The sequence below is a fragment of the Aspergillus puulaauensis genome, chromosome 6 (genome assembly GCF_016861865.1).
Source record: "Aspergillus puulaauensis MK2 DNA, chromosome 6, nearly complete sequence".
Taxonomy (NCBI): Eukaryota; Fungi; Ascomycota; class Eurotiomycetes; order Eurotiales; family Aspergillaceae; genus Aspergillus; species Aspergillus puulaauensis.
The window spans coordinates 867,575-881,345 of record NC_054862.1 but is presented as its reverse complement, the minus strand read 5'-3'; the positions used below and the strand labels follow the sequence as shown (position 1 = coordinate 881,345).

The window sequence follows — 13,771 nt, the reverse complement described above, 5'->3', positions numbered from 1 at the left end:
CGGTCATATCTAGAGTTTGGCCAGGCCGGCCCTGTGATCTGTATCCTGCGAGCCGATGGTTGGGTTGGTTTGTGCCTGATATACGTGTTTTATTTTATTTTACTTTATTTTTTGTGGATGAGCTTGAGTTTGCTGGGAATGCTATATTTCCGTATTGATGTTCTTCAGTAGTCCAGATACTATGGACTGAGGACTTACTATAATCAGACACGGTGAAGCTATTTTGGCAAAAGATTCACTGCCTTTGTTACTCCGTAATGGACAAAACGTGGCGTAGCCCCTGGACCGCCCTGCAGCCTTGCCTATGGAAAGGCTCCATACAATTCTGCGCCTTTTTCTTGAAACACATGCAATGCAGAAAAAGAAACGGGTGCAAGAATTCCAGAAGGCTGAGTATCTGAAATGCGCCGGTGGCTGCCAGAAACAGGGAGGAGCAGCACCGCCCCGGATGCCGAGACGGTAATTTTCAATACAGGATTACCGGCAAGAGGCAAAAAAAATAGAAGGCGCAAAGTGAAATGAATTATTTAAATAACTCTCCCCACCCACAGAACCATTGTGACTCGCATCTCATTCTCCGGTTTTTCTCTCTATCCCCTCCATCTCTCATCTCTCACTCTCTATTAAATCAACTTTCCGTCCGCCCATTTTCTCTTGCTTCCACCAGCAGCTTTACGTGTTGTGCGCATCTGTCTATCTTTGACTGTGCATTCATCGACTTCTTGAAGTCTATTCCAAGGAATCTATTTCTTCACCTCCACACACATCTTTCATTATGGTGAGTCATGGACTGCCCCGGCACAAACACACTATGACTTGGTGCTAACTGCTGCTCTCCTCTAGGCTGAATCAAGTACCAACGTCTCCAATACGGAGAATGTGCGTGCCACTTCTTCGACTCTCAATCGGATATTGAACACATACTAACTTTATCACTGCAGCTTCTGAAGTACATGAGCCTCGACCAGAAGGGCGCCGTCATGGCCGAGTACATCTGGATTGACTCCAACGGTGGCACTCGCAGCAAAACCAAGGTATGCCGTTACCTACAACTCTCTGATGCAAGCAGATTGGCGTGCGATGGATTCAGACAATTTCGTCTACCGATAAGCCCCGCGCACGGTCCTGATATCGCACGCTAATCCTGCATCTGCACCTACCCGCACCACGTGATCACCCTTGTCAAGCAAGAAGCTAACGAACTCTCTAGACTCTTTCCAAAGCCCCCGCTGGCGTCGACGAGCTCCCAGAATGGAACTTCGACGGTTCATCAACGTCGCAAGCCCCTGGTGACAACTCAGATGTCTACCTTCGCCCCTGTGCTCTCTACCCCGATCCCTTCCGCCGTGGCGACAACGTCCTTGTTCTCTGTGAGACCTGGGACTCCGATGGCAGCCCCAACAAGTTCAACTACCGTCACGACTGCAACCGCCTGATGGAAACGCATGCCAAGGAGGAATTCTGGTTTGGTCTTGAACAAGAATACACCCTCCTCGGCCCCGATGGTTGGCCCTACGGCTGGCCCAAGGGCGGTTTCCCCGGTGCCCAGGGCCCTTACTACTGTGGTGTCGGTACCGGCAAGGTTTACTGCCGTGATATCGTCGAGGCCCACTACCGCGCCTGTCTCTACGCTGGTGTCAAGATCTCCGGTATCAACGCCGAGGTCATGCCTTCCCAATGGGAGTACCAGGTTGGCCCTTGCGAAGGTATTGAGATGGGTGACCACCTTTGGTTGTCCCGTTTCCTCCTTCACCGTGTCGCTGAGGAATTCGGTGTCAAGATTTCCTTTGAGCCCAAGCCAATCAAGGGTGAATGGAACGGAGCTGGTCTCCACACCAACGTCTCTACCAACGCTACTCGTTCAGATGGTGGCATGAAGGCCATTGAGTCTTACATGAAGAAGCTCGAGGCTCGCCACGTTGAGCACATCGCCGTCTACGGTGAGGGCAACGAGGAGCGTCTCACTGGACGTCACGAGACCGGCAACATCGAAAAGTTCTCATTTGGCGTTGCCGACCGTGGTGGTTCAATTCGTATTCCCCGCCAGGTCGCCAAGGATGGCAAGGGTTACTTCGAGGACCGCCGTCCCGCTTCCAACGCTGATCCTTACCAGATCACTGGTATCATTGCGGAAACTGTAAGTCTACTACACTATTGTCTGGATTGTTTTGAACCGCTTGTCTAACAAATCTGCAGCTCTGCGGTGGTCTCTAATCGAAAATATTTCATAATTAGCGCTAGTATACCCTCCGGCGTCGACTGGGTGTAGTAGAAACAGAAGAGCAGCTGGGCAGTTTGTGGAGCAATTATAGATTTCTCTCTGTCTTTCTTTTTCCTTATTCATACGATGGTGTTTTAGTTTACCGATGCCACAGCTCGCCTTTTGCTTTCCTTATCCCTGCTGGTTTTGCATGCAAATTCTTTCCTTGTTAATGGGGTTATGTGTCACGGATAGCATAGAATAGTCCACAAATGGAAAATAGGACAGATACCAACACAATCTGCATCGTCACCTTGACTCAGCGTCACAACTTGTAACTAATCATCCATCCAAACTTTGCAATACATCAAAGTTTGCCCTGTTCTCGTCCCCAGGCTTGGCACACATCAGCGATCATCGCCACCTGACTTCAAAAACCTCACGCCCTTCTCAATCCGGCAAGTGCCCTCCGCCCCCGCTTCGCCAATCCCATTGAGTCATAGCGTACGAAGTCACCCAAAGCCGGATACCACCTCCAGTCTCGGCAAAGCTAGGCAAAGTCGAGGCCCTACTTGGCGGTGCTGCGCCAAGCCAGCATCACCTGAACGCAGAATGCAGTGCCGAGTTGATTTTGAATGACGTACCATAAAGAGCCGTTGGCTATTGCCTAGCTTATATCTGGATTTGTATCTTGGCAGAGACACTAGGCATTAGTGAGTACTACATCAGAATGAAATGATACAATGGTTATACGTATGTCCCCGCCGTCTCTCTTGTTTACCGTGTGGGGTAGACCACGCTAGTAGTAGGCGTGATGCACTGTGACGTAATAGAATGACCCGGTGTCACAGAGCCGGAAAACATCGTGACGATGTACTAGTTAGTTATACTCGACTGATGTGTAGGCGCGTCAGACCTCGGCTTTGCGAGAACTGTGATCTACAATACGTATTATAGTGTACATTATGTGTGTACAAAGCAGTGTGTATTGGGGTCCGGTGTTACAGTTATGAGGAAAGTGTACAGGCATGATGCTTGGTATTTGGAGTTTGACACTACCTTGGAAGTGGCCGAAGTCAGCGTGCTTTAGGCATCCATATATCTACTGTGCAGAGTAAGTAGTTCCCGGCATTTTATCCGGGGTTGTCCTGGTCATCTGGGACGAGAAGTGACACGGCTCGATTCATATTTATATTATACAGCGAATAATTATCGGACTGGCTAGTTGGTTCGCCGGCCAGTGTAGGTATCCCTATGCATCTTGTGTTTTTATTTCTCTTCATGTAAGTTAGGGCAAGATGGGTTAGCTTGATGGCATGGATTTTATACACCATGTCCCCGCCACCTCTGCCTTTCTACCTGGCGGATTCCCTGACGGGCAATTTAGAGAGGCTCAAGCTCCACCGGCTAGTCTTATCCTGCTCCCTGCTTTGTGGCGGCGATAACTTTAGTTTAAGCCACAAAATTCAAGTCGCCGAGGGGGCAGTTGCTGCAAAGAAAGAATTTATATCATTGGTAGACGGAGTTCAACCTGGAGGAAATAATTATGTGAACTCATAGTTTTGTTGTTGAAGGTTAAGAAACCATTAGAATTATGTTTGCTGGACAATATAGAGCTTTAAGTACGTGATATATATATATATATATGTATCCACCCCGTCACCATTCAAGGAGCCCGGGGAACAACTTAACTGCCTATCCCTGACGAGCAGTCCTCTTCCCACCCCTAAACATCTTGAACAACCCACTCCCCAACCCATCCAACCCCCGCTGCTGCACCTCCCTCCTCGCCGCGCCATCAACAATCTTCCCCCCATCCCCATCACCACCCCCTGTTTCCTTCCCCCCATCGAAAACCCTAACAGCAACATGCATACACAACGCACTAAGAACACTCATCCCCAAAATCCCCACCATCACCAGATTACTCTTCCGGAACTTCTGCCGTCCCTCCGCATTCGCATCCTCGCTCCACCCCTCATACAGCGCATACGTGGTCATGATCGAGCCGAGATTCCCCCACCCCGAGACAACGGCCGACGCAGCGGCAACGCCGACCTCGCCGTGCCGCGGCTGGAAGATTTCCGTGGTCCAGGTCATTGTTATGGGCACTGTGGGGCCGAGCCCGAACCCGACGATTAGGAGGCCGCCGTAGCGGGGCCAGGAGTTGCTATCTGTGCCGGCGTAGGTTGTTAGGAGGAGACCGAGCATTTGGATGCAGGCGGCGAGCGAGAAGAAGATTGCGCGGTGGTGGTGGAAGCGGTCGGAGAGGGGGGTTACGAGGAGGATGGCTGCTAGGTCCATCTATTGGAAAGTGGGTTAGTTAACTAGGGCTGAGGTAGGTGTGGTGGGATGATAGTTGGGGGACGTACAAGCCAGATAGGAGCGGTGAGCAGACTCAGGTCAATGCCCGATAAACTGGGGTTGATGCTCCGGATGATAACGGTAGCGTAGCTCTGCGTGCCAATGCCGACGCCCACGACACCGAAGTACATGAGGAGGAGCGGCCAGAGGCGCCAGTCGAGCATGACGGCGAGGAGATTGCGGGAAGTCCAGCGTGGGCGTTTATAGACTCTGGTTAGATCGCGGTAGTGCAGTTCAGCGTCCTCGCCTGTGAGGACTGGCGGGCTCTGCGGGAACCAGCGGAGCCATTTGCTGCGCTGCTTGGCCGCTTCTTCTTGACCAGGGGCAACGGGGCGATCAGGTAGCCACCAGAGGAGGACGATGCCGACGGCGACGGTGATGACGCCGTAGACGAGGAACATCCACTGGAAGCCGACGAGGCCGTGGTCGCCGTCCATTTTCTGGAACCCGGCCGAAACGAGACCGACGACGGCGGCGGAGAGTTGCGCAGCGGTGTAGTACTGGCCGATGCGTTTGCCAGTGCGGGACGGCGGGTAGAAGAGGGTTAGGTAGTAGGCCATTCCGGGCCACATGCCTGCGATAACAACTCCGAGGAGGAGGCGGAGGAGGCTAGCCGGTTGGTTAGAACACCGTGAGAGCATGGGGTGTGAGTAGACGTACTATAAACTCCAGGCGGCCTTCATGGCAGCCATACAGCTCCCGATTATTCCTACCCCGATAACAATGCGACTCATCCAGACGTGCGGGCTTAGCTTTGTCATGACCAAGTTTGAGGGTAAGTCGAAGACAACGTAGCAGACATAGAACAGGGCGAGACCGGTCGAGACTTGGTGTGGTGTAAGGTTGAGTACGGAGCCAAGGTCGTGCCCGGACTCTGCGTTCATCGTTTGCGCAAGCCCGACATTGGATCGGATGGCCGAGCAGAGGAAGTAGAGGACCCAAAAGGCCGGGATGATGCGAAAGTCAATTTTTCTGTATTGGAGAAAATTAGAGTAGTTCATGGAGGCATTTGGATAGGCGCGACTGCGTACCGGTAAATGCGCTCGATCTTTTCAACATCGATGTCGCCGGATTCGAGATCGCCATTGTCTGGACTGCTTGCATCATGGCTGGAGCTGTCGCGGGGTTGTTCTTGGATGTCTTCTCGACTGAGACTCTTTGTCGGCTCGTTGGACGATATGAGGACACCCATGACGTTTGCCTGTTGACGGAAAATGTTAGAACAATTGGGATATAACAGAAAATATATATATATATATATATATGTGAAAAGCATACCGAGGAAGACGGACCGGGTAGAGGGGGGAATGCGCGGAAGACCGGTCGGACTAGAGAGGCGGGACAACTGCGTCGCAATGAACGACCGGAGGAGACCTATGTGAGCTCTATTCCAGCTCGAATGCGCGCTTCAACTTCTGGCCCAGAATATGCGGTTAGAAGCTGGAGACAGAGAGTTCGTAAAAGATTCGATGGTGGAGTGCGGAGTCCAGAATCGCACGTGATGAGCAGAGCAAGAAAAAGCAAAGACTGCAACAAGACCACTCACTGTGTCCTGGAATCAAGAAAACGGCATTACAGCGAATAGCAATTGATGACTTGTCTGGCGATTGAGAAGAGAGATAGAAGAGAATTGATGGGAGGCTTGGAGTGATTGAGTTGAGACGAAAACGTTGAGAACTTGCGATCACTTTTCTTATCAGATCCGATCAGCGGGAGCAGTTCCGGATGAGTCATCCGATGTCGGACGTGGGAAGTATACAGCGCTTACCGGCGGAGCGAAGAGGAAGGATTTTCCGAGGGAAACTAGAAGTGCTTTCTACTAGACTGATATAGGAAACTATTCCTTGCTCAGAATACCAAGCACAACATCCGCCAGCTCTCTCGGCATCGTAATCTGCGGACAATGCCCAGTCTCCAGTTCAAAGGAATCCACCACCCTTCCCTCCCCACGCATCTTCTCAATCATCGCCTGCTGATAATTCAACGGCACCGTCATATCATTTCTGGTACAGACATAGGACACTGGGATCTCCCTCCACGCACAACTCTCCAAGCCCTGGTACATCGCGGTCCCATTCCACCGCTCAAGCCGTGCAACGTAAGCATCCAGCTCCGCCTCCTCCAGCCCCGGCGGCCCAGGCCCAACAAGCAGATTCTTCGGATCACGATCCAGCACTGTGCCGTCATCGGCAAAGTCAAATGCGAGCGGGATCAATGCCTCGTCACCCATTTTCGTCACCATGTCCATCATCGACTCGCCCTTGCTCAACGCGAACGCAGTGATGTAGACTAGCCGCGAGATGGCCCCAGCTTGGTTGCGCTGTTGTCGCTCTTCAAAACCTAACCCTGCGAGCGCGTTTGAGCCAACTTGTCCTCCGTACGAGTGCATGAGGACGACGACGTTGTGGCCTGCTTCGACGAGCGCCTCGACGTAGGTGCGGATTAGCGCTGTGTCGCTGTACAGGTCGGCATTGGGGGGACGGGCGCCGTTCATAGAAAGTAGGCGCGGGACGTGAACTTCATAGCCCTGGGTTTTGAGGAGAGAAGTGAATTTGTCGTAGAGAGGGAGCGTATGCCACCCGCCGTGGATGAGGACAATTGTAGGACGACTGGTGGTGCTGGACATGGCTTGGGGGGATAGTATGGAGAGACAAATTCGTAGGGCCTGCGTTGGATAAATAACTGGAAACTGTAGGACTGAGCGCACACTGCTAGTGCTTACACTCCAAGCCAGGAGTTTATGTAGACCGAGTCTCGACGACTTTACTGGAGGGTTCTGTATTGGCATCAAGGCAGGCAGAGGCAGACCTTGGCAGCTGAACTCACTTCAGCTTCACCTGCAAACTAGCCTGCGAATGCACGGGCTGCAATCTCTCCATGTCGTAAGGACTGGTGTTCCTCAGCTCGTCCGTCTCGGCTTTGCGCTGCTACTTCTGAAAGTTTTGGATGTTCCAGACCTTCCACTGCGCTCCGCTGTTGATAACCGGTACACTGCGACAGTACACTGCGACAAGGCCGCTTGAGATCTAACTGGCGATATTAGCCGGCCTGGTTATTGTGAAGGTGCATCGGTAGAACATAATGACCGGATTATTCAATAACAAGATGTTATTATTGTATGTGTCATTGTTGGCTAGGACAATTTACTCACCCTTGTGAGGCACTATCCAGGACTTACGGCATATATCCCATTTTGAAGCAGCGCCGCAGCATCTGGTGGTGATATTGGGGTATATGGTATCCAGATTGCCTGACAGGTTCTACTTACTAGGATGCCTGTGGCTCGGACTCCGTATGCAAACACTAGAGCTTCGATACAAGTTCAGTCGTCCCATTTCACGGGTATGTTGAGGATCCGTGGAACGATGCTAATAACCACCATAGTGGTTGAGGGGAAGATCATGACTGCCGCGACTTTAATGAAGATCACATAGTTATGGTTGACATGGTTCGGTAGTGGAGCTGTGTTGCTTCTGCAGGAGACGACATCGGTAGAAGAGCAGTGAAGGAAAACCAACGCTGCAATGCGATTACAAGAGATCCACGCACGCCAACAGAGGACACGGCTTCAAATTTCGTTGCAAGACCAGGTATCAATGTAAGGATGAACCGTCACTACTGGACTGCGAGCAGTATTCAACGACAACTAGGTATGACCCGGCCGGTGTCTCATGCTCATTCCCTACTTGAATTAGCAATGCCTGACCATCCGATAGGCAATGGACCCGTCGTATTAGGATTCTGTGCCCCCTTGCTGACCTGCATATCACCAACCAAACCAAACCGCCCCAATGCAGCGTGGGACGTAGATCGGCCTGGTCATGGTAGAACAAGGGTGTCAGCACCAACGCGACACCGAGTATGTAGCCCGTCACTATGACAAATGGCCATGTATGGACTGCGTGCTGAGCCAGGTCTTCGCAGCCCCGAGGATACTCGTCACCTAGTAGGTACCCTGGCTGCCAATGGGCTGGATGGATCACCGGTACAAATGCCACGATGTTTGCACCCGTACCGTCACCCACTCACGTTGGTACCGAGAAGAAGGGCGTCTCAGTGGGAACTAGAGACTCAGAGATATAGCCCGTCATGGCTCATTCTATAGTATCCGAAGTGAGCCCGTATCTTAAGGCATCTCAATGGGACCGTAAGTTGGAAGAAGAATGGGTTTTCGGGTGTGATTGTGAGGCACCAGCTCAAGTGAGTTCAGTTTGGAGTGTCGATAAAGTAGTATTGTGATGCCTACTACTTGACGGATGACGGCTCCGCAGTCGACGACGATGTCCTGGTCATAAACGACAGGACACAAGCATCAAACGCAGTTGGTGGGCTGATTCGAGAGAACATTTCGGTTTCGATATCTGTTGTTGAGCTGGATAGGCTCGCTGGTATCACAGTGAACGTAATAACCTGTTGGTCTGGTCTTCGTGATTGGATTGTATATGATTTGTGTTTAGCACTTTATGCGGAGGGATCCAGAACAGCATCGTCAGGCTGAAACTATACAGTTTCGGATAAATGATGATAATATAATGTTATTAACATAATAAATAAAGGAGGTTCGGTATTGGGTTTTGACTCGACGGGGTACCGTGGTACCTCTAGTGTAAGCTTTACAGCCATTTTGATGCCAGTGGCAAAATGCGTGAACCACGGTGCCGCCGAGTAAGGGAGGGGAGTGAACAAAGAACAATCTCAATAATACTGCGTAGAACGAAGTCTGTTTCCACAGGGGCATATATACGGATAGGTATACGGAGTACTGGCCAAAATATCACGTGAAATACACTGGGTGCCCCTTCGCATTCTTTGGTAAGGCAGCCTGAACCACGCGAGAATCTCGATTGCGACGCGAAAGGCACGTTCGGGACGGGACTCAAGGCTCGGAGACTCGGGGTGGACTCGGAAGATCTTCGTGGTGGTTACTCTGTAGGTTGAGGTGGAAGCTTGGACAGGAGGCAAGGCGTAACATGGATGGCGTGGTTGACGCCTGACGGACGGCCCCCAAGGCCGGAGTTATGGAGTAGAGTTCCATCTGGGCGCCCTTCCATCCCTTACGTTGCGCTGGCTCGTGGCGCTGGATTTTCTCAATTGAGAATGCCGGTCAGCTGGAGAACAGTGACCAAAACCCATTAGCTAGGAGATGGAGATGGTGAGGAAATTGATGACTGAAGACGGAGGCGAGTCAGTCTCATGAGGAGCGACACGGGACATCTCCTGAGTCTCAAGATAGAGGCACGCGATGTCGTGGAGAGAGTCTGACAGGGATGACAGTTGGATGCAGCCGGGAAGTCCAAAAGCAGTAAGCCGGAGCACAGGCAACCCAGTCGGCTCGGGCGCAGCCGAAGACAGCATGGAGGGGGGGTCGAGGACAGTTGCTCTCAGTCTCAAGTCTCAAGGCCAGGGGCAGGGAGAGACGGGATGATGATTGCAGGCATTGGATGCCGATGGGCACAGGCCGGGCACAGGCCGGGCAATTCAGGCTGTAATTCGACGGCGTGGTGCAACTAACTTGGCAGGCGAAAGTCTGGACAGCGGGCGTGGACAGGACAGAGCTTAGTGCGGGTGGTGTTGTGTGGGCACCGCAGCCACTCACAGGCATTCCAGGCACCGCAGGCACCCACTCTCCCCAGAGAACCGGCCAGAATGCCGATCGGAATGTGGATGGCTTCATCCGCTGCATCTGCTTCATCTGTCGCGGATTCTTGTGCAGTGGTCTGTTGACAACGATTTTACATCCAACATCCAGTATATCGGATTTTGATACTCACCCCTGGTCGCCAATATCAAGGATCATTAGAAATGCCTTGGCTCTGGCCGCACATTTGCTGGAACAGGGCTTGGACAAGTCTTGGGAAAGGCTTGGGTCTCTTGTCCTGCGGTTACACCCCTGCTAGCACCGCCCAGACTCTCGGCATGATCCTTCAGAATAAGTAGGGTACACAACACTTAAACCCTGTACACTGTACAGAGTACTCTGTTCATACACCGTGCATATTTCGATATAATAACTGGCTGTAGTAGGATGATACTGGCATTGCTATCGCGAAGGAGAATCCGGGGTGCACAATTCAGGTTCTCGGACTTCTCCCGGCCGAGGACGGCGGAATTGCTTCCTGCGGGGCTTCGCACTTATTGAAAACGTCGTGTCAATTAAGCGAGCAACTAGACCATCTGAGAGTCTGAGACTCACTGGCTGGGTCAGAAAACTGGGCCATACGTAACTGCTACTACGGTCGGAATCTGGAGTCTCCAAACCCCGGATTCTGTCTGGTTTCTGAGATTCTCTGGTGGCAATCCTTGAATCCAGCATCTCATGACCAGGTTTTGGGATTTGGTTTCAGGCTCCAACGCTCAATGCAAGGATTTTCCCTCAATAATTTCCATGCTGCTTCCATTCCTTCCGCCACGCGGTCACAAATCTCTACACGCGGCCATCTATGCCTATCTGCACCGCGCCCAAGATGATCCCTTGCATGGCATCTTGAAATAAAGTAAGCAGCAGTCAGCGCCAGCGTTGGAACCGGTCGTATTTTAGAATTATCCGTAGTCTACTCTGTAAATGCACGCAACAGCAGCATCCAACCTCCCGGCGGGTTGTCCACAACAGGCTAGTCCATGACGGCATTGCGCTCAATCCTGAGTGAGTAAGCCCAGGTCCCGCCGATCCCAGGGACCAGGCCTATCAACGTCATGCGCCCTTCCCCGGGTGGGACTGCACGGCCAATCACTGAAGAGGCGGAGAAACCTGAAAGCTGGAGAGAACGCCAGATCCGGAGACGCAGGTGGGCCGCAAATGACGACCGGCCAATCAGCGACATCGGGGCTTGCACCCATTGATCGTTTTCGAAGGAGCCACCGCTGCGTTGATGCTACGGTTTCGAGGCAATCGAATCGCATGTCAGTCGTGCCCAATGGGCAATGGCCTCCATGCGCGATGTGGCTGCCGGCGCCCTGAGCCTCCCGTTGCTTTAAAAGCCTCGCGCTCCTCGTGCCACCGAGCTGTTGATCTTCTTCTCCTTGTTTTCATCCTGCTTTTCCCCTTCCCTGCTCACCATCTTCCCCTCTGGACTGAGAGCACTGCTGTTCTCGACTGTCCTACTGATCTTGTCTGCTTCGCTTCTCTCGTTGGTTCAGCCTGCACTGCTGGTAGGCAGGCCCCGTCAACATGCCGCGCAGTTACTTGGGCTTGCAGGGCGATAAGCTCCAGATCGCCATTGGACTCATCGCCGGCATGGACTTTTTGCTCTTTGGTTACGATCAGGGTGTTACTGGTGGTCTCCTGACTCTGCAGTCCTTCATCAAATACTTTCCTACAATTGCTACCAACGGTGATTACTATAACAGTCTGAGCGCGGCTGAGCAAAGCACCCAGTCTACTCGTCAAGGTACCTCCTCCAGCTTCTTGATTGCGACTTCTTGATTGCGACTGTATTAACAAGGACAGGTATTGTCGTCGCTGCTTACAATTTGGGATGTTTCGCCGGTTCGATTCCGACTATTTGGGTTGGGAACTATCTCGGACGACGCAGGACTATCTTCCTCGGCTCTTTCATCATGGTCATCGGCGCTTTGCTACAGTGTACCGCTTACCACCTCCCTCAATTCATTGTTGGACGTCTGGTTACCGGTTTTGGTGAGTGACCCTGCCACCTGCGGTATTTCACTAGCTAACAATTGCAGGAAACGGTATGAACACTTCGACCGTCCCGACATGGCAGTCTGAATGTTGCAAGGCCAACAAACGTGGTCAGCTCGTCATGATTGAAGGTGCAATGATTACCTGCGGTATCACCATCAGCTACTGGATCGACTTTGGTCTTCTGTTCACCGACCCCAGCGAAGTCTCGTGGCGCTTCCCGCTCGCCTTCCAGATCTTCTTCGCCGGCATCATCCTCGCCTTCGTCATGTTCCTCCCCGAGTCCCCCCGCTGGCTCGTGCTCAAGGGCCGCGAAGATGAAGCCCGTGAAGTCCTCGGTGCCCTCATCGGCGACGGCCCTGACTCCCACTTCATCCAGACCGAGTTCACCGCCATCAAGGCTACCGTCCTCGAAATGGCCTCGGGTTCTTTCAAGGACATGTTTACCTTTACTGAAGACCGCCACTTTCACCGCACCGTCCTCGCCTACGTCAACCAAATGTTCCAGCAGATCTCCGGAATCAACCTCATCACCTACTACATCCCCGTCGTGCTCGAAAACCAATTGGGCATGTCTCTCGAGAAGTCGCGTCTCATCGCCGCCTGCAACGGAACAGAGTACTTCATCGCCTCATGGGTTGCCGTCTTCACCATCGAGCGCTTCGGCCGTCGAACCCTCATGCTCTTCGGTGCAGCCGGAATGTCCGTCTCCATGGCCATTCTCGCTGGTACGGCAAGTGCTGGTACCGATTCAGCCAACATCGCCTGTATCGTTTTCCTCTTCGTGTTCAACACCTTCTTCGCCATCGGCTGGCTTGGTATGACTTGGCTGTACCCAGCTGAAATTGTCCCGCTGAAGATTCGTGCCCCGGCAAACGCCCTCGCGACGTCTTCTAACTGGATTTTCAACTTCATGGTCGTCATGATCACGCCGGTTGCATTCGCCAACATCGGATACCAGACCTACATTATCTTCGCTGTCATGTACGTTCAACCCCCCCTCCCCCAAATCCTTTGAAATAAGAAAACTAATAAGTTAATAGTAACGCTGCCATCTTCCCTGTCGTCTACTTCTTCTACCCCGAAACCGCCTACCGCAGTCTCGAGGAAATGGACCGCATTTTCCGCAAAACGAAGAGCGTCTTCACGCTCGTAAAGACAGCCGCCCAGGAACCCCACATGTACGGCAAGCACGGCGAGCTCCTGCACCAGCTCTCCGAAGTCGAGGACGAGGCTGTTCGCCGCGCCAGCATCCTGCAGCACGCTGCTAAGAAGGAGAGGCAGGATAGCGATGTGAATACCAGCACGGAGAAGGTGGAGCATGTTTAATTGGATTAAGCTCTTCACTTGTTTTCGTTTTACCCTAGTCGACTCTTCGGTTGATGATTGGGCTAGCAGTTTTGTTACGAGGGGAGGTTAATGAGGACTTTCTTTTCTTTCTATTTATTTGTCTTTACTATCAAGTCTGGACGGGCTTGTTTTTGTGGACAGACAGCCCATTATGCATGTCCAGCGGTTGTACTTCGGTTCTTATACCCAGCTCAGGTCGGCTTTTCTTCGACTCGTAC

The 13,771-nt window shown here is 52.2% G+C and overlaps 4 protein-coding genes across 4 annotated transcripts; 2 read left to right on the top strand and 2 right to left on the bottom strand.

The window, feature by feature from the left end:
• Positions 1–775: 775 nt before the first annotated feature.
• Positions 776–2,214, top strand: glnA (glutamate--ammonia ligase; the record flags this gene model as incomplete). The annotated part of the gene is made up of 5 exons (XM_041693607.1): positions 776–778; positions 844–879; positions 942–1,034; positions 1,211–2,137; positions 2,197–2,214. The coding sequence occupies 5 exons, from the start codon at positions 776–778 to the stop codon at positions 2,212–2,214; spliced, it is 1,077 nt and encodes a 358-aa protein (XP_041559520.1).
• Positions 2,215–3,895: 1,681 nt separating this feature from the next.
• Positions 3,896–5,756, bottom strand: APUU_60373S (putative MFS transporter; the record flags this gene model as incomplete). The annotated part of the gene is made up of 4 exons (XM_041693606.1): positions 3,896–4,504; positions 4,573–5,173; positions 5,225–5,536; positions 5,596–5,756. The coding sequence occupies 4 exons, from the start codon at positions 5,754–5,756 to the stop codon at positions 3,896–3,898; spliced, it is 1,683 nt and encodes a 560-aa protein (XP_041559519.1).
• A 645-nt stretch (positions 5,757–6,401) lies between these two features.
• On the bottom strand, positions 6,402–7,190 carry APUU_60372S (alpha/beta hydrolase; the record flags this gene model as incomplete). Its single annotated transcript, XM_041693605.1, has 1 exon — positions 6,402–7,190. One exon carries the CDS (start codon positions 7,188–7,190, stop codon positions 6,402–6,404), a length of 789 nt encoding a protein of 262 aa, XP_041559518.1.
• A 4,542-nt stretch (positions 7,191–11,732) lies between these two features.
• On the top strand, positions 11,733–13,532 carry APUU_60371A (sugar porter family MFS transporter; the record flags this gene model as incomplete). The annotated part of the gene is made up of 4 exons (XM_041693604.1): positions 11,733–11,952; positions 12,012–12,200; positions 12,248–13,187; positions 13,247–13,532. The coding sequence occupies 4 exons, from the start codon at positions 11,733–11,735 to the stop codon at positions 13,530–13,532; spliced, it is 1,635 nt and encodes a 544-aa protein (XP_041559517.1).
• Positions 13,533–13,771: the final 239 nt, after the last annotated feature.